We start from the raw sequence: 21,042 nt of genomic DNA on the forward strand, positions 1-21,042 counted from the left end.
GAGACTAACAAATACTGTAGTATCATGAGCTCCCATGGGCAAAACCCACTTCAACAGATGATCTGGAGAGGAATACCAAATTTATAACAGAAAAAGAAGGGAGAAGAGGAGGGAAGTGTCAACAATGCCCCACTGCCAAGTATATTGGCCAACCCGGACAGTCTTTACGACAAAGAATAAAGAGACACAAATTAGATATCAGAAATGGTAACACACAGAAACATGCAGGGGAACATTTTAACCTGCCTGAGCACTCAATCATGGATTTATAAGTAGCCATTCTTCTACAAAGGAATTTCACCAGCTAATTAGAGAGAGAGCGCATGGAATTGAGGTTCATCTGCAAATTTGACATGGTTTTCCCTGGGCTTGAACAAAGGCATTAAGTAGATGTCACATTATAAAGCCGGCCTTCCCTGAATTTAACAACTAGTTTTTACATAAAAAGCTACGTATGGGACACTCCCAGCCTACTTAATTAGCTTCATTAGCATTGGTCCTACAATTGACAAGTACCCTTTTTATCCCTTCTTTTTCTGCTATAAATTCTGAGTTTCTGTTATTCCTTTCCAGCTCATTTGAAGAAGTGGGTTTTGCCCACAAAAACTGATGATACTATAGATATTTTTGTTAGTCTCTAAGGTGCCACAGGACTACTCTTTGTCTAACAGTGCAGAAACTTTGAAAAAAACTTATTCATGCTAATCGTGTTCTGCTTTCGCAGGAATTAGTTGAAGAGGGAGCTGAATTTGACAGTACGAAAATCAAATGGTACAAATGCAAGACTGCAGGAGAGGAGGAGATATATATTAGTATCTGAGTTCCAGAAAGGGAAGGTTTTGGTTATATAGTTCTCATCATGTTTGTCAATATTCTCAAAGTGCTCAAGACATATCAACATCAACCAACTTAAGACAAGCATTTCAGGTGGCACAGGCAAGCACAACCACACATCCTCCATTTGTAATTTAAAAATTACATTATAAGAGATGTATAATATGGTGCTCTTACCTCCATTGGGTCAGGCACCTCAAGTCTTGTTTCTGGAGGTGCTTTCACAACTATAACAGTCTGGTCTTTAAGGCCATTAATTTTTCGAATATCTTGATACGTAACATAAGCTAATGTAATCAGTGCTAAGGAGTCCTTCCAATCAAAAAGGCAGCATATTCACATTAAAATAAAAAAATGCTTTTGAAAAAAATTAATGTTACTATTTGTATTTTCTTCCCCTGTGAGGTGGTATCTGGACACTGTTTAAGTCCAGTCTGCATGGGTTCTATACTCCTGTACTGATGATGGCAGTAGATTTGGAGAGTAATATTATTACCTTAGGTATATTGGAATAAGACCAGCCTTACTTTTATTTCTCCAACAGAGGAAATTGCATTCTCACTTGTCAACTGTCCAAACTGTAATAATGTTCAGATCTTGAAAGCATTAAGAGGGACTAGATGGTTTAGAAAATTGGATAATGTAACCTACAGGAAGCAGTTCCAATCCAAATCCATTGCAAAAGAAAGTTGATTTGGTGCTTCTATTTAAATTTGCATCTGATAAAAAGCCACTATGCACTCTACCTTTATGGGAAATCTCAGTAGAGAGGCAAAGGATTTGAATGAGCAAGATGGCTGAACTGCCATCTCCTTTCTACAGGTGTGCAGTCTAAAGTTTTGAGATACATAGGTAGGATGCAGTTGGGGTAATTAGTACTGGTCCACCGGGCTCCACAGCTGTCATAATTTAAAGTTCAGGTCTATCAAAAATTAACACTTAATAGTAACTGTCATCATAAGTCTTCATTTCTGCAGTGCAAAGAGTGTGCTAGGTGCTTCACATATCAAACAATAAATATGTGCATACACACACACACACACACACACAAGATCTAAGTATTATTATACAAATACCTACACACAATCTTGGCTTATTTTTGCAAAAAATGGGTTTTGATCTGAGCATAATGTTTTAAAAGACATTGTTGAACTTGATGAAAAGTTTTGTCTTCACTGCACTGTAATGAAACTGCTGAACTCTTTGTCCTATACTTTATCTAAAGATGGATATTTTGGGACTTCTTCCTACATTAACATTTTTATATGCTCCAGAAATGTTAAATGTACAATTTTATAATTGGTATAAGTGCCTTCTTAGCTACATCTGCATTCCATCACCACAAACTGTTATCTTTTGGAAGGAATTTTCAGTGTTGCGTGACACTGATCTCTATTTTGACAATTTTCCCTAGCAGCAAGGAGTTAACCACCTTTGAAAATGATGGCATAAAGGATATCTCTGATTCTCCGAATCCTCTGTTAGCAACTTGAGGTCCAGGGTACAACTTTGGATCAATTCATCCAATTTTTTCTCTTCCTGACTGAGTTCAGTCACTTCCTTTGACAGACCTTGACACTGCGCCAGCATGCCCCCATCATCAGATAGACTGCAGCCCCTACAAATCCAAAGAAAGCAAAGTCTTCATAATCATAATTAAAACTCAAAACTGCACTGTAGAAGGAGGTGGTAAGGGGAAGAAAAGGGTGTTTAAATTACAAGACTTGATTACTGAAGCTTTCATCCCCTAAAACATCTTAAAGCAGTCAATTTAAACCAAGTTTCTCAAAGGTGGCACCTTGTATTATGCCTGGGAGCAGAAGCGTGAGGCTGGAAGCAGAGCCGGGGAAACACTGGCGCTTTATAACTGTGCAGTCAGCTAGCAGGACTGGAGAAGGAAGGTGAATACTCACATCCACTGAATGTTGTTTTTGGATTTCTTTTTAATGAGATGGATGCCTTCCAGTACATTAGTAATATCATAAATCCTCCGTTTTTGCACCTTGAGGACCTCTGCTGCTTTGTTCAAATCTACGACTCCATCAGGGGACTGGCTCAGCAGCTGAATGAACTTCTTTGTGAGAAGACCAAGTGATGTATCATACCGAGTCTTTTCTGAAGGAGATTTTGGAGCTTGAAAGAAAAATGAAAATAAAAATGGAAGGAGGAAGAAAGAAATGAATTTAGTTAGCTGCTGTTCAAATCAGTTTGCCCACTTCAGTTCTAAAATGGGTATTTGAAGCAACATATATGTTTTGCAGAAGCTTCCTACATATGTTATTAGAGAGAGCTCTTAAACTTCCTCCTTGGCACAAAACCTACCATTGGATATTTATATGGATTTTCATAGGATCAACACACATGGACTTAATTAAAACACACTCCCACACTTCCCATTAGCTTAACAGATAAGACACAATGAAAGTTTAAGGCTGTGCAAAGTATGGGAAGCTAATTTAGTATGGGAAGCTAAAATATAGATAGTATCATGAGGTTTTGTGGGCACAACCCACTTATTCAGAAATGCCCATAAAAGCTCATGATACCATCTAGATTTTTTGTTAGTCTCTAAGGTGCTGCAGGACCATATGTTGGTTTTTAAGTTTTTCAGGTATAGACTAACACAGCTACCCCTCTGAATCATTTTTAACAATATTTCAATAGACTTTTATCTTGGCAGCAATACCAATTGCTTACATCTTATCATGCTACTAGCTAATTTTCTTCATGAATTGATTGTCCCTCTTTTAGGGTAACAGTTAACTTAAAGCAACTATACCTTTGGTGCTTATAGTAGGTGTATACTATAAGTAGGTGAACCAAAGGACAGTTTCCCTAGCATACCGACAACTCAAATGAATCAATAAGATTTACACCAAATTTACAAGACAGACAGTTAATGCATTCAAAACTATATAATATTTCTCTGTAACTTTATAATAAATGCTTCAAACCAATATAGTACAGTTTCCCCCAATTTGCCCTCACTACTATCACCATGCATGTGAATGTGTAGCTATTTACATGATTAACCGACTAGCCCAGGCTCATCAGTTAATCCTAATGGTTACACGCATCTTACACACACACCCATATACACACACAGCCTCTGTATCATCTTTCACACACACACACACAGCCTCTGTACATGTGGGAAGAAGGCTTAGGGAGTCGGTACATGCAGGGAGCCAGCTTAAAGCATGTGCCAGTTTCTGCAGAGCCCCCCCCCCCCACCTCCATTATCTCCCCCAAAGGCAACATCTGGGAGGGGCAGACAGGAGCAGGTACTCGTGGGAAGCAGGCTTTTAAGCTGGCTCACCGTGAGCATTGGCTCCTGCCTGCTCCCCTGTGTGTAAACATGTAACTGCTGCAATTTACAGTGGTTACACATTTACAGAATTAAACACATTTTAACATCCCTATACACTACTGGTCCCCAGCTGAACTTGGGTTCTGGGAAAATGTCACACAGAACCCGGGGTCAGCTGCGGGATCCCCAGCTGACTCCGGCTCCATGTGGCATTTCAAATCCACAGTGCAGCCTGGAGTCCGGTGTCAGCGGGGGACCCCAGAACCCGGGGTCAGCTGGGGACTCTGCCACTTTGAAATGCAAGCAGCGCCACATAACTAAGCCTGGGCTCAGCTGTGCAGGGCTACCCCTTTGAAACACCAAGGCGGAGTTCAAAGGGCAGCACCACACAGTTGAGCCACTGGGAATCAGCTATGCGACACTGCCCTTTGAACGCCATCTCGGCGTTTCCAAGGGGCAGCCCACACAGCTGAACCCAGGCTCAGCTATGCAGTGCTGTCCCTTTGAAGTACTCCCTTTCCCCCACCCTTTGCTGCCTCTATGTGCTGCCTCTATCTGATAGAGGTAGCAAGGGGGGGGGGCAGGAATCGACTAGTCGACTAGTCCTTAACATCCTTAGTCGGGACTTGGTGCAAGTGGGGACTGCTTAAGTCCCTGCTCACCCCAGGTTCCCCACTGCGCCTCTGCCTTTTAAATGTAGTAAGAGCCATGGACTGCAGATGGAAATTCCATCAACTACTTAATTAGCTGATTAATCGAAATTTTATTTCCCTAAAGGAAACCTAATCCAAATTAACTAAAGATGTGAATTTAAAGCAGATTAGTTAAGACACATTAAACCATTTTGTAGACAGTCTCATTCAGAATGAAAGAGGCTTTCTTTTGGTATAGATCAGGGGTCTCCAAACTACGGCACGCGGGCCGGATGCGGCCCGCGAGGCCCTCTCATCCGGCCCGTGGAGATCTTTTTGTCTACGGAAAAAAAATTACGGAGATTGTTTCAAAACCCATTTGAAGCAGATGTGGCCAGTTGCCCAGATGAACTGCAGCTGGAAGTCATTGAGTTGCAAGCAAATGACCTCCTTAGGGACAAGTTCAAAATAGGACTGGTGGGTTTTTACCAGTTTTTGCCCAAGGAAGACTTTCCTAATGTCAAAACTTTTGCATCAAGGTACCTTTCAATCTTTGGAACAACATACCTGTGTGAACAAACATTTTCAAGAATGAAATACGTGAAGAACAATTTGAGAACAAACTTGTCCGATGATAATCTCAGGTCACTGTTGATGTTAGGGACAACAAATCTAAAGCCAGAAATGTCTGCTATTTTGGCATCCAGGAAACAATTTCACCATTCACACTAATACAGGTGTTCATGTGTAGTGTATCAATGTGGTATTAAATAATAACTGAATAAAATAATATTAAATAAATAATTAAAAACAACATCCATGTTTTGATTGTTTTTTATTTGGACCTCAAGTGTGTAGTCAGCCCCCGAACTGCTGTTTGATAGTTAATGCGGCCCTCGGGCTGAAAAGTTTGGAGACCCCTGGTATAGATAAACAGGTTTAATGTGGCTCTCATCTAAGGATGCACAGAGGTCTTCCAGGGGGTACATAAACTCATCTACATATTTGCCTAGTTTTACAACAGGCTATGTAAAAAGCACTAGCATATACAGGCAGTCCCTGGGTTACGTACAAGATAGGGACTGTAGGTTTGTTCTTAAGTTGAATTTGTATGTAAGTCGGAACTGGTACATATTGTAGGGGAAACTCTAGCCAAACATTTCTCCAGAGCTCAGTTTTATTCTCCCACACCTCACTTCCCTCAGTCCTTTATTCTCAAGCTGAGGTGTCTGCTGAGAAAAGCCGCTCTGCGTCTCCCTGGTGTGCTGGGGGGGAGGGGGCGCTAGCTTCGCGTCTCCCTGGTCTGCTGGGGGGAAGCAGCTAGTGCGGGGTTGCCTCACCCCGTTTGTAAGTAGGGATCCGATGTAAGTCAGATCCATGTAACTCGGGGACTGCCTGTACTAAAATTAGCATAAACTAAAATTTCATACAGTGACTCGTTTATAATTCTCTATATTTTATACACTGAAATTTTGGCCAACTTCACAGTTATAGGGGTTTAAAAATTGTAAATTTCATTATTTTAGCTATTTAAATTTAAAATTTCATAGTATTGTAATTGTAAAAAGCCTAACCAAAAAAGGAGTTGTGGGGTAGTGGCAAAGTTATTTTGGGACGGGGGCTGTAATACTACCACCGTTATTTCTGTGCTGCTGCTGGCAGTGGTGCTATCTTCAAAGCTAGGCAGCTGGAGAGTACTGGCTGCTGGCTGGGAGCCCGGCTCTGAATATATAGGCATCACCAACAGCAGTGCAGAAGTAAGGGTGACGTGGTATGAAATTGCCACTCTTACTTGTGTGCTGCTGCTGGTACAGACCTGCCTTCAGAGTTGGTGCAAGGCAAACTCCCACAGCTCTCTGGCTGCCCAGCTCTGAAGGCAGCGCAGAAGGGTAGCAATATGACAGTCTTCATGAAGCTCCCTTTTGGGTTAGGACCCCTATTTTGGGCAACACTGATCTTCCCTGTGAAATCTGTATTGTATAGGATAAAAGCATACAAAGGACCAGATTTCACAGTTTGTAACATGTTTTTAATGTCCATGAATTTGGTAGGGCCTGAATATACGTATAGTAAAAGCTTTTTTATCTGGTACATTCTGGGAATGGGGGGGTGCAGGTAAGTGAAAAATTCCAGTTAACAAAGAAGTAGAAAGATTGGGAGAGGGCCCTGGACATGGGGTTGGCGTGCTGTGGCAGGTGCAGGGTGTGGGATCTGGAGGGATTTAGGGTGCAGGAGGCAGCTTGGGGCAAGAAGTTGGAGTGCAGGAGGGGTATCAGTGTGCCAGATGCAGGGGATGCTTACCTCTGACAGATACCCATAAATGGCAACCTGTCCCTGCTGCTCCTGGTGAAGGTACAGCTAGGCAGCTCTGCACACTGCCACTGCCTGGCCCCTCCCAAAGCATTGGCTCCACACTGCCCACTGACTGGGAATCATGGGGTATGTCTACACTACCCCCTAGTTCGAACTAGGGGGGGTAATGTAGTCATACGGAGTTGCAAATGAAGCCGGGATTTGAATTTCCCGGGCTTCATTTGCATAAAGCCGGCCGGCGCCATTTTTAAATGCCGGCTAGTTCGGACCCCATGCCACGTGGCTACACGTGGCACGGACTAGCTAGTTCGGACTAGGCTTCCTAGTCCGAACTAACTAGTCCGTGCTGCGTGTAGCCGCGCGGCACGGGGTCCGAACCAGCCGGCATTTAAAAATGGCGCCGGCCAGCTTTATGCAAATGAAGCCCGGGAAATTCAAATCCCGGGCTTCACTTGCAACTCCGTATGACTACATTACCCCCGTAGTTCGAACTAGGGGGGTAGTGTAGACATACCCATGCCTAACGGGTGCCTCGGTCAGTGCTCCTAGCCACAGGAAGCACATAGAACAGCCTGTCTGCACCTCTGCCAGGAGCAGCAGGGATAGGTTGCCTCTTGCAGGGAGCCACCTGAGGTGAGTGCCCCTCCACATCTGGCACCTTGAAACCCCTCCCATGCCCCAACCTCCTACACCGAGCGCTGTCCCACATCTAAATTCCCTCCTAAAGCCAGCACCCTGCATCTCCCTCCCACGCTCCAAACCTTCGTGGCCGTTCCTCCACCTAGGAGTAGCAGCAACATATCACTGCTTCCAGGGAGCCATGCAGAGCCAAGTAGGGAGTGCCTGCTGGCCCCACACCAACCAGACCACAAACCAGACTTTGTATGAAGATCAGAAATGCAGGTTTATAGAGCTTTCCAATTGGTACAGGCCAGTTAACGCAGTTTTTACTGTACAACATTTATATTTTAAGTTGCTTTATTTTAGAATTATATTGTAAAAATGAAAAATAAGCAATTTGTCAGCAATAGTGTACTATGACATTTTTGCATTTTGTAAGCAAGTAGTTTTTAAGAGAGGTGAAACTTGGGAGTGTATGCAAAACAAATCAGACTCTTGATTTTGGGTACATTAGTCTGGAAAGTTTGAGAGCCACTGTTTTAACTAACCTGCTTTAAATGCACACTTTTAGTTAATTTGGAATAATTTTCCTGAATGTTCCTCTACAGCCATGGCCTTTGGCTGTTTGGTTTTCAGGAAAGGGCATCATAAAGAAAGTCCAAAATAGCTTTAGATATCACACCACAGAATATAACAAGTTTCCTTACTTTTTGGACTATCTGGACTTCTTGTTGTAGCTCTTCCTTTTCCTTTTGGGGTTTTTAATCCTTCAGCAAGATATTGGTGACCACTTTCTCCTAGTTCCAGCCTTCGCTTTGCCTGTTAAAAAGCAAATTTGGTATTGATGATTGTCATAAAAGTAAATTGCACTTTACAAAGCACAGAATAAAGGGGAAGTGGAAAGAGAACAGACAAAAGAGAACTTTACACAGCAAACTATCTATTTAGATTCTTACTCCACACTCTACACTGTAGTGTAGGATTGTCTACTGACACCTTAAAATGACTTTAATATTTTAGTTAAAGGTCGCAAATGATAGCTACAATTGAATAATCAAGTAGATCTTTTAATTTTAAAAGAAAACTGAGTTAGGGACATATTTCTAAGACAGCATATCCAGCGAGTCTGACTTTCTTGCAATATATCAAAGATCTAAAAAAAATCTTTCTACCTACCACCGTATTAATAGTCCTAGTTATAGCACTCACTGTAACATTAAGGATGAACTCTCAAAGGCATGCAATGACTTACATGTAGAGCTATATTTTTAGTAAAACGTTTTTTCAGGGTACAGTGTAAGTTGTATTATGTAAATTAGATTTTACTTCCATCATCTAATTTGGTAGTCAGGAGAAGTTCATAAATATCAATTGTAAATTCATCAGCTATGCTACAATGAATAGGGCACCAAGAAGAAAAATGTCCACACATGAGAGAAAGAAGAAAATCGGGCCATCTTGGACAAGTCTGGCCAACACCTTAGATAATTTTTGTCTTCATCCAGAAGACACGCATTCGGTTTAGACTACCAAGTGGACTAAAAAATACAAAAAATTATTCTGAAACTTTATGAATAAACCTAAGCTGGAGAAAATGGACCAGTGATAGCAAAGGCTGTTTAAAGACTACCTACCCCATTTGTTCACTTCTGAAGTAGTAAAGCTTTGTATAACCTTGCAAGAAATGAAATGAAAGATGGCTAAAACTCTGACAAGACTGATCCGCTAAATTAAATAGCAATGTAGAATTAGAAAAATATTATCGTCAGTGAGAATCCTGTTCCTAGATACCTGAACTATTAATTTTTGAAACAATTCCATGTCATGTTATTAGCCACTGAAATTGGACCTGGGAATAGTTGATTCATTATCCTAATGATAAAAAAGCATTACCTGAAGACACACAAAGGAGAAGATAAAACCTGTAATTTAACAACATTTGCCTGCATAGCTGTTTCCAAAAATGGTATTAACATAACTAGATTCTATGATTCAGAATATTTTATTTATTTAAAACAAACACACACCAGAGAGCTATATCCTAGTAGGATCTATTATGGGCCCAAGGCAGGGCATAATATTTTTCTTCTATTATTTTTAATGTGTGCATTTTACTACTGGTTTGTCTCAGGGCATGTCTACACTGGGGGGTTATTATGAAATAACACCCCTTATTTCAAAATAAGGAAAGCATCCACACTGCTAACTCTGTTATTGCAAAATAGTGGGCTTGTTATTTTGAAATAACAACTCCTGCTTGTTAAGAGGAATAAGCTTATTTTGAAATAACCTGGTAGTGTAGACATAGCCTCAGAGTAGTGATGTAAGCGACTAGTCAACTACCTGATAAGCCTAGGCTTATCAGGTAAACGAATCACTACTCCACTAGTCGCTTCCCCCCACTTTGCTGCCTCTGGATGAGAGGCAGCAAGGGGGGGGGGGCAGGAGCACTGTATCCATGGGGGCAGACAGGGGAGGCAGAGGCGCAGTGGGGGAAACAGCAAGAGCGAGGACTCAAGTAGTCCCCGCTCGCAGTGGGTCTGACTGCTGCGCCATAGCCTTTTAAATGTAGCAAGATTCCCATGGGACTCTTGCTACATTTAAAAGGCAGAGGCACAGAGTGGAACCTAGGGTCCTGCTGGCCAATCAAGGTGTCGTTAATACAGACATCCACTATTGCACTTTAGCCTACATGACTGGATGAATTTGACAGAGTACACAAGAATGACATGAAACTCACTTATTTTTTAAAATGTTTTGGTTCTTCATCTGAGGATTCTGGGATGGAGGGAGCCAGGCAGGGAGATAAAGAGAGACACTTCAGGATAACAGGAAACCCAGCTCACAGGGATTATGTTAATAGAAGAGTGAAAGATCTCAGGAATATGTGGTGGGAAGATTTTTTTTTTTTAGACAAAAGAAATCATGAAATAATGTAATTATATTAATTAATTGTTTTAAACATCATGTTTTGCTAACTAAGCCTCCTCTCTCTCCTTCCCTAGCCCCTCAGATTTCACAAATATTTTAGGACAAACAATTCAGAAATGAATTGTGGCTGTAGTCACCAGAAGGTTTACATAAGCAAATCTAAGAATATATAGCAAATAGGCTTCTGTAAGGTCTTGACTGCTAACACTCTGCAACCTTCTTTTATAAACTTTATAGTACTAAGTACGTACCACAGTAATTCAAATAGCATCTTTTAACGGCTTCTAATAGTACAGGTAGAGCCTCTCGAGTCTAGCACTCTCGGGACCTGACTGGTCCTAAACAAGGGATTTTGCCGGACCAGGGGAGGTTAATGCCAGCCCCCCATGCTGCCAACCCTACTGCCACTGACCTATCAGAACTCCTGGCCCTGCTGTCACCACCTCAACAGGACTCCTGGCTCTACAACTGCTGGCCCAGAAGGGCTGCCAGCCTTTGGCCCTGTCACCATTGACAGAGCAGGACTCCCAGCCTCAGGAGGGTTGCCAGCCCCACTGCCACTGCCCCAGTAGGGCTGCCAGCCTGGCATGGTTCCTGGCCCCAGCCCTCCTGCTGGCAGACTCTCAGTGTCCAGGGCTCTCTGGTTCAGGAACATCCATGGTCCATCAGGACCAGAGAGTCCTAGTTTAGAGAGGTGTAACCTGTACTTTATGTCTATGTTTTTCAGGAGGTGTTTAAAGCAGCAAAATGGTCTTGTCAGTTCCATTAAGCCGGACTGTTTGTATACACAGGCAGAGCAGGACTATGGAACTCTGGTAATTGGCATGGATACTACTTCAGAAAATTATTGCAGACAACACAAAATATTTGTGCAGGATATGGAATAAGACATTTAAATAACATTTTCTGGATTTTCAGAAGTTTGAAACAGCTTGGTAAATAGATACTTTTGACAGTTTGAATTGCTAGCCAGACACATTTCACTTCAGATGGGAACCGTATGTTTGCACATTCCATATTTGAAAAAGATCCAGAAATGGTAGCAGAGTAGTAGTTTCTTCTACCGTAGTAATTCTATAAACCAAAGATTTCATTGCTCATTTCATTTGAATAATGTCTTTGGATGCCTTCAATTTTGTTCCCCTTACCTGAGACACCCCAAAGGAGTCTAATATTCAGGGGTATCAGTGTTCAGCTCTGCTTGAGATCAAGCCCTTATTGGAGGGATTTCAAGATCTGGATTCAACAACTGAAGCAGATGAATTCAGAAGTTGCTTTTGAAAATCATAATCTTCATATATTTTTCTAGACCAGAAACTGAGACCATTTTAATAATTAGTTTGACACTCAGCTGGTCCCATATAAAAAATTCTATTTTCTTAAGCATTTAGAGACTCCCTTGTGTTTAATTTTTTTTAATATTAAACCTATTGTGACCCAAAGCATCACTGTAGTCAAACCCTGTGCATTATTGTAAAAAATCTCTGTGCAAAATATGTCTTGTAAAGTATGGTTTAAAAACTAAACACATGGATCATCAATATTCTTGTACAGTGTATGTGTAAAATGCATACTAAGAGTTATAAACATAAGATGAAATTATGACTACAGCATGTTTACTGGACAAGTCTGGTGAGTAGTTAAACCAATTTCTCAACAAAAGGGACAAGCTGATGCCCCTAGTTGGGCGTTAAAATTAATTGGCAATCACTGTCAACTGACTGTTCTTTGGCAAATAAGAAATGGTCTACATTGGGAGTTACAACAGCAAAGCACTGTGAGGCACTCAAGGCTGGCAGAGAAACAACCTTTCACTGGTCTGGATTGTACCTCAGAATGTGACACCTCTATAACTATTTGAAAAAAAAAAAAAGTGGCTCGTGTCACTCATCTTGTTTGCAGGCAAATCTTGCCATCCTTTCATGGGCATACAAGCTCCAAAGAGTCCTGGGATCTCTAATGTTCCATTACACTAAGGGAGAGGTGAAGAAGAGAAAGGATGAGCAAGGGAACTCGAACTCCAGCCCCAGCCCCAGCGGCAGCAGGGAGGTCAGGTCCCGAGGGTGCAGGACCAGTGAGGTCCAACCTGTAGCTGTATATTAGCTATTATTAAAATATATAAAATGTTAAAGAACTGATGGAAGATAGTAGATAAAGAAACTCCGGATGTTACTATCATCATAGAGATCTTTTAAGGTTGGGAACAGATATTAATAGCTAAGGGTGTATCCTTTTTCCTAGTACAGGCAGTCCCCGGGTTACGTACAAGATAGGGACTGTAGGTTTGTTCTTAAGTTGAATCTGTATGTAAGTCGGAACTGGCGTCCAGATTCAGCCGCTGCTGAAACTGACCGCCAGTTCTGACTTACATACAGAATCAACTTAAGAACTCCAAGCGTCCCCAAGTCAGCTGCTGCTGAAACTGATCAGCAGCTGATTCCAGGAAGCCCGGGGCAGAGCAACTCTGCCTCGGGCTTCCTGTAGTCAGCGCTGGTCAGTTTCAGCAGCGGCTAAATGGGGACGCCTGGGGCAGAGCAGCGGGGGTGCTGCTGGGTTGCTCCAGTAGCGCCGCTCTGGCGCTACTGGACCAACCCAGCAGCACCCCAGCTGCTCTGCCCCAGGCGTCCTGATTCAGCCGCTGCTGAAACTGACCAGCAGCGGCTGAATCAGGACCAGAGCAGCTGGGGTGCTGCTGGGTTGGTCCAGTAGCGCCCAGAGCGGCGCTGCAGGACCAACCGGCAGCACCCCAGGTGCTCTGCCACAGGCGTCCGGAGAAAAGCCTAGTCTGATGGGGGGGGGGGGGGGAAGCGTACTAGCTGCGCCCCCCCCCATCCCAGCAGACCAGGAAGACGCGGGCGGCGGACCAAGACGCACCGCGGTCCCGCCGCCTGGGTCCTCCGCGGCTTTGCTCCCAGTCTCCCTGGTCTGCTGGAGACCAGCAGACCAGGGAGACGGGAAGCAAAGCCTCTGAGGACGCTGGCAGCGGGACAGCCGCGGGGCGTCTGGCCTGTCCCGCTGCCGGCTTTCCCTGCGGCTTTGCAAAGCTTTTCTCGCCCGGAGTACACGGGCGGCGGGACCGCGAGGTCCCGCCGCCCGTGTACTTCGGGGCAGCCCCGTTCGTAACTGTGGATCCGACATAAGTCGGATCCGCCTAAGTCGGGGACTGCCTGTAACAAAGAAAATTATATTTTCCCACCTGTGGCTCACTGCAGTACTGAGTTATTACACTGTGGGGTCCTAAATGATCAGCAGAGCCCTTCCAATCAGAAAGGAATAGTGCATTAGGTTCTGAGATTACATGGAGTTCTCTCATAGAAAGATCTACCATAATGAGTTAATGGTGTTGATTTATTTTTAAAGCAGACTGCCTTAATATATGTGAAAGTGGCTATGCTGCCTCTGGTAGAGCAAGGGGAATTATAGTCCCTTTACAAAGCAAACAAATAAAACAAATTAGCAGCATCCACTGGTTAGACATAATCAAGTAATGTATCCCTAGTAAAAAACAATGAACACTCCACGCTGAAAGACAAACTCCTTGGCTGTGTCTACACTGGGCCACTTATTCCGGAAAATCAGCCGCTTTTCCGGAATAAGCTGCGAGCTGTCTACACTGGCCCTTGAATTTCCGGAAAAGCAACGATGCTCTACTGTACAAAATCAGCCGCTATTCCGGAAAAACTATTCTGCTCCCGCTCGGGCATAAATCCTTATTCCGGAACACTGTTCCGGAAAAGGGCCAGTGTAGACAGCCCAGTAGTCTTTTCCAGAAAAGAGCGTCTACATTGGCCACAGACGCTTTTCCGGAAAAAGGGCTTTTCCGGAAAAGCAGCCTGCCAATGTAGATGCTCCTTTTCCAGAAAAACTGAAAACGGAATAGTATTCCGTTTTAAGCATTTCCAGAAATTCATGCCAGTGTAGACACAGCCCTAGTGTTGTGCTGCAGATTATAGCCAGGCCCTCAAATAGCATCTATTATTAAAACTGCCTTAGACTTCCATTATAAGCCCCTGTTTTCTGTTATTTATAATTTTGCCACATTTTAGCCATTTGGTCTGAAATTTTACATGTGGGATTTCTGCCTCGGGTTGGATTATTTTGGAAAATTTCAGTCAAAGCAATCGAGCATTTTCCAAGAACCAAGCTAAGGGAAAAATATGTTTTACCCATGTTAAAAAGAAAGGCAGAGGCTCTAATGACACCATGCTTTCAAGCAGGGACACGAAATTTGGCATGGAGTGGCATCCCTTTTGCCATCCTTGTGAAAATCCACCCAAATGTGGCTACCTTATAAGCCTCTGAAAACTGCAGTTCACGTACACTAAGTACAGACTTTAGATTTTAGCAGCTACTCCGGGGCTGGGCAAGATGCAAACCGCAGGCCAGATCCAGTCCACTTACCACTTGGGTCCGGCCCGCAGACTGCACCTGGGCGCTTTCTATTTATATCCTGCTGCCCGTCCCACCCAATTTCCAAGTGGTGGCTCAGGCAGCAGGATCCCATTTAAATAGCTCACGGCTGCTGGTTGCGGCACTATCCCAGCAGAGGCTGGAGCACTTTAAATAGCCATTGCAACCTGGGCAGCTGCTAGGCAACACAGTAGCAGCAGGGCTGGAAGCCACAAGCCTTTTGCTGTGTTTTTAATTCAGAGCCTCCGGCCTCAGACAACTCTAAGGGGAAGCTAGTCCCCAGCCATGCCCTTTCTGTCCAAATCAGTCTTCAGAAGTGGTGCTCAGAACTGTAACAGTACTCCAATATTGGCCTCCCCAGGGCTGAGTAGAATGAGGCAATTACTTTCTGTGTCTTACATATGACAGTCTTATTAATTGAACCCAGAATGTTATTAACCTTTTCAGGGACTACATCTCATTACTGACTCTTTGTGAATCATTACAACTCCCACATCCTTTTCAGCAGTACAGATTGAACCTCTCTCTAGTCCAGCACCTTTGAGACCTGACCCGTGCCAAACTAGAGAAGTTTCCTAACCAGAGGAAGTCAATGCAGAGTGGTCTTCATAGGCACAGGAAAGTAGGGATGTAGGAGGAGCTGCAGCACTTCTAGGCTTGGCACCCACAGCCCCCACATTTAGGGTCCCAGACACTGGCCTCTGTTCCCAGCTGTTACCCCCTCTGCTGCCATCCGGGGTCCCAGCCGCTGGCCCCACATTGCCTCTTCCTCACCTTCTTCCCCGCATTGTGCTCCATTTCCACCTCCCTCCCTTAGCTTGAATGCCACAAATCAGATGATTTGTGATGCTCCGGAAGGTCAGGGGGAGGAGTTGCTAAGCGTGGAACCGCCAGCACATGGAGGGAGCTTGGAGTTGGGGTTTTTCCTGTGAGTGCTCCAGTCCTGGAGCACCTATGGAAGCACTGATGATGCTGGACCACACAGTTGCCAGATGATAGAATTCCATGTTACCAAGATTCAATCTACAGTACTGCCTAGCCAGTTATTACCCATTTTGTAGTTGTGTACTTCCTAAGTTGTGTACACTTGTCTTTACTGAATTTCATCTTGCTTATTTCAGGCTAATTCTCCAATTTACCAAGGTTATTTTAAAGTATCTAATCCCGTCCTCCAGAGGAGCAACCCTTTGTTGTCGTGTGCAATGTATATTTTATAAGCATACCCCCCAAACCATTACCCAAGTCCTTAATGAAACCACTGAATAGTACCAAACTCAGGACAGAGTCCTGCAAAACCCCACTAGCTACATCCCCCAAGTTTGACAGCAAATCAGGAGTCTGATTTCACTGAAAAAGGAACAAAGCCAGGTTAAGGAAAGGAAAAAGAGTACTAAGACAAGAAGTATCGCAAGACAGATGCAAGGAAAAATCCTTGGATTGCCTGAGCAAGAAAACTGGGAGGTAGGAGCAAAGGCTGGGAACAGGACTTAGCAAGGGAAATGGGGAGTAGAACAGAAGCCAATTGGTTTCTGGAAGAAAACCAGAAGACAGTGATTCAACGAGGAGCTACTGTGCAGTGGAAAACGTAATAGCCAGCAGGATCAGAAAATGCTGACTGGGGTTCCATCTGGTTCCCACACACACTGCTGCCATCTTCTCCCAGGGGCAGAAGAACAAAAGATGGGCCCTCGTGCAGGTGTTACTTGTGGGCTCTCTCAAGTGTAACACATTCCTTTAAACCTCCTCCCCACCAGTCCAACTCTACACCCTAATGTCTGCTCCCTCTGAGCCCTTGAGCATCACCACTGCTCCCTCAAAAGTCGGAAATGTTGTTGCCACCAGAGCTAGAGTCAGGGCTGCAGGAAGAGCTGCGAGCCAATTCCTGCTGTTGCAATTTGAATTTTCCTGGGCAGTGGGAAGGGGCCTCCAACCAAAATGAAAACTGTCATTGGTGGTCTCACTAAACAATTCATGGCAGAATGACTGTTTTGGAGCTCCCCCCCTCACACACTTCCTCCTCACACATACGCACACACTCTGCCCCAGGCAAATTCTAATGTGAGCAGTGTGGATCAGCATTTTGTAGCAGGCTGCAAACAATGGTGGCAGCAGTCTGTTGTGTGTCTGAGCAGCTCTGAGCCAGTAGGGGCCCCTTGACTGCTGCTCCAGCTATTCCTCTGCTACCGCCCTCTCCTTCCCCACTTGATGCTGGGGCCTCACCTCACAGAATCACTCTCATGTATTATCCCAGCCCACAATCAACTGGCTGCTACTCCACTTCCAATTTCCCTTAATAAGTCATGTTCCTAGTTTACTTTCCCCACTCCCAGCCTCCTTAACCACCAATAACTGAAAGAGTCACCATGGCAAAGGGTCCTCTCGCTGTTTCAGGTTTGATGCAATTGCATTGGCTGCATGTGTCTACCACCACCCTTCACCATCAGCCCCCATTTTTATAGGAGTTTCAGAGGACAGACACACATCTGTCCTGCAGTCCCTTTGCAAAATCCTGGTGTCTGGTAGCTGCAGGAATTTCTTACCCACTAGTCATGCTCCAGTCCCGCAGGGACAGCTATTGGGAAATGTAGTTTGTTTCCATAGCCTCCTCTTGCTGTGGGACATTGAGATATACATCCACCTGCTGCAGCTACTGCCCTGCCCGGCGGTCAGCAATAAGATGATGGCAGTTCACCAGTTAGCCCCTGGTGGGCCACCTCCACTATATTTACCTATGCCTCCACAGGTACGGGTGATTGAAGCTCCCATGGACCACGAATTTGCCCTCCTCTGGTATTTGCCCTCCTCTGCCCTAGTCCATTCCACTCTAGTTCTGTCTGTCCTATAAATTCTACGCACACACAAATCAACATTTTTAGAATTACCTCCACAGCTGAAGAATAAAATTAAGCAGCACAAAAATGCACTTTATTTAGGCCTTTGCTTCCAACCCACTTATTATCATACTGGAAGGTGTCAGAAAATGAAAACCATAAATACAAATAGGAGTCTGGTTTCAGAAAATGAAAAGAAAAAGATGGTTAACAACACACTGCCTCCAAAGGTCCTAAGCAGCAGAAGCTACCATTCTGTAGACTTCCTGATCAACTCTTGACGTGTGACGTAAAAAAAAAATAATAATCAAGAATTACACCTTAGTTTTGTAAACCTGAGTCTGTGATGATTTAAGTCAGGGAAATGATTTGTACATACCACTGAAGTTGAACCTGTAGTAGGTACCTGATGATATTTCCAGAGAAACTTTGCTTGAAATCAGCACAACTGAAGACCCTGTAGACCTGTAGATGAGCTACAAAACAACAAAGCCAGAAAGACCTAGATGATCTTACTACAACCCCCCTCCCCTCCCCCCAAGACACTACAGATGAACTTGAAAGGAACAAAACTAAAGGTCCTCTATATGAGCAGGTGAACAACAAAGCATGTCAAAGCAGTCTTCCTGCTGAAATATGTTTGAAGTTCCCATCTGATTAGTCACTTTTAAGATTCAGTTTTGTGTGAGGGATTCCAGGAGGTGTCTGCTATGTGGTTTCCTCCATCCAGCTAATCTCAAAGTATAATTTTACAAGAGTCAAAAGAGTAAGTACTTAAAATGTGTGATAAAATCATTTTTCTTTAGACTTGGTTCACAAAATGATGTCTCTCGAGATGTATTCTTTTGCAAAGGACACAGAGATGCCCAGTTTACCACTCGGGAGTCCAGAACTACAATAAAACCCCATTGGTCCGGCATGCCATGCTCCGGCACTCCTGATGGTCCGGCACCATCAGGAACCAAGAAGTGCTGGGCCAGCCGGACAATTGGAGCTGCTCTGCGCCCGGCTTCCCCAATTCAGCCGCTGCTGAAACTGAGAGCAGCTGAAATGAGGCTTACAGGATCTGACGACAAAGGGTTCTGGGGTCAGCTGATCCCCGTCTAGACTACCACACTGTGCCAACAATCAGATGATTAGCACAGCGCGGCGGCCATTTTGGAGGAGGAAAGAGAGAGAGAGAGACAGAGCGAGAGACCGGCGGCTCGGGAGAGAAGACCGAGATAGAAAGGGAATAAGGACGTGGAGGAGAGACCTGAGGGTAGGGCGAAGAGGTGGGGCAGGGAGACAGTCTGTCCCCACCAAGACACACCCGTCTTATGATTTCCAGGTTCCTTGCCAAATCCCGTCTTATGACGGACTATTGGCTATTTTTGAAATAATTTTCTAGTGTAGACATGCCCTAAGACATGTCAAAAATGTTATGTCTGCCTTCAGAACTTTCACAGACACAACTGAAAGACTTTGCTCACCTTGCAAATGAGAAAGAAAAAGAAAAAGAAAGGCTGAAGCTGGACAGCATCATAAAACAAATAAGAGGACAGAGGAAAATAAAATGGGGGGAAGGCAGGAAAAATGGAGGGAATAGAGGGTTTAGAATAAAGTTTTCTGGGAAAGATTCAGAAAAGATCCTGTACAAAGGCAGGACCATCACTGCCACACACAGCAAGGCTGATTAAACAGACAAAAGCAGAAGTGAGAGGAACAAGAATTACCTGCAAACGTGCTGAGGAACTCACTGGGAGGTAGGAGAGAGAGAAAGAAGTCTTTGCCAGAAGAAGTTAAGGTGATGCATTGGCTACACAGTCCAAAAAATATGAGCAGAGCTCCAGTGGAAAACTGTTAAAAGATATTGTGGGGCTAGTGAAGAAATGGGAGATTACCAAGTTACTAACTTTGAGTGGTGGCTCCATATTCTGTATCAGCCTTTGTTCAGAAGGTATGAAATATATTTGAAATCTCATGCTCCAAACTCTTGGAAGGGAGAGGGAATTTTTATTTCAATTCTCCTACGGAAACATTTTTTTCTTAAATCCATGTACAGTCACAGGTTTAGGTATGGTCACAGGTACAACAAATAAATCTTACAACAGTATCCTAAATTTCAATTCTGATAATGGAAGAAAGAAGATTCTCAAGAAAATGAGAAAATAAAATGTAATTGGCTGGGATGCTTCTCAATTATTTTCACCTGAAACTCCATAAACTAAATTACGTGTCCTAACATGCATTTATTTAGAGCCCAAGCATTGCATAGGGAGAAAGGGATATTTACCAAACATATTTGCTAGATACACTTATATTAAGGAAGGAACTAGAAATAGCTCTTCAGTTAGGAAAAAGATCACATACTGATAATCAAGTTTTGCAGCTAGTCCAGCTATGAACATGTCTATGAGGCAGTGATATTTATGGTAACCACAGAAAATGAGTGCCTTTAAAATTAAATGCCTTGTAAGACAAGAAGCAGGAAAGATTGCTCAGCCAGGCTAATATCACTACAAGTTAGTCAAACTACCTGATTTTCCTGACAGTTTTAATGACAAACACTAGGCATTTAAAGATAAATACTTTGAGAGTTGTAGGTTACAAAATTGTCAAGATCTTTTTAATTAGTAATAAAACCCCCTCAAAACCTTGTGTTTCAAAGTAAAACTGTGGTCAGAGACCTGACGACATAAAAATGGCACTTCCAACAACTCCTTTCTGTAATTCCCAAGCCATTGCTATTTCTAACAAAAAAAAGCAGTTACTTTGATACTGCGGAGGCACTACAGCTTTGGCTGAACTGAATTCTTTTGTAGCTTGCACATAAAGAGTTGTTAATTCAGGCCAAACTTTTCAAACATGTGCATCTAAATTAAACTCTGAATTCCATATGGAGGCACCACATGTAATTTACAAAATTAAGCTACACTGGTAAAAATTCCACATTGAACAACTGCAACCCATTTTCATTAGCAATTGCTCTCATGGAAGAAGTCACACTGGTAAAATGGCCTGATTTTCATAGTTTTAACACCTGTAATTCTCTTAGAAATCAATGGTAACTAAGACGGTACAATACCTCTGAAAATGAGGCCACATTGGAGCCTAAATATGGAATTAGTCATCTAACTCTGGCAAACAGGTGTGAAAATTTTGTTCTAATTTCAGCTAA

At 43.4% G+C, this 21,042-nt stretch overlaps 1 protein-coding gene across 3 annotated transcripts in view; it reads right to left on the minus strand.

The window, feature by feature from the left end:
- E2F3 (E2F transcription factor 3) overlaps positions 1-21,042 on the minus strand; it is a 56,478-nt gene that overhangs the window by 6,928 nt on the left and 28,508 nt on the right. For all 3 annotated transcript variants that reach the window (XM_075921167.2, XM_075921166.2, XM_075921168.2), the window contains exons 2-5: positions 8,418-8,529; positions 2,748-2,967; positions 2,292-2,452; positions 1,012-1,124 (exon numbers count right to left, since the gene is read on the minus strand). In XM_075921167.2, coding sequence (XP_075777282.2) covers positions 1,012-1,124; positions 2,292-2,452; positions 2,748-2,967; positions 8,418-8,529 — 606 coding nt within the window. The remainder of the gene's footprint in view (positions 1-1,011; positions 1,125-2,291; positions 2,453-2,747; positions 2,968-8,417; positions 8,530-21,042) is intronic.

This window comes from Pelodiscus sinensis, chromosome 2 (assembly GCF_052426305.1).
Source record: "Pelodiscus sinensis isolate ZL-2025 chromosome 2, ASM5242630v1, whole genome shotgun sequence".
Lineage (NCBI taxonomy): Eukaryota > Metazoa > Chordata > Testudines > Trionychidae > Pelodiscus > Pelodiscus sinensis.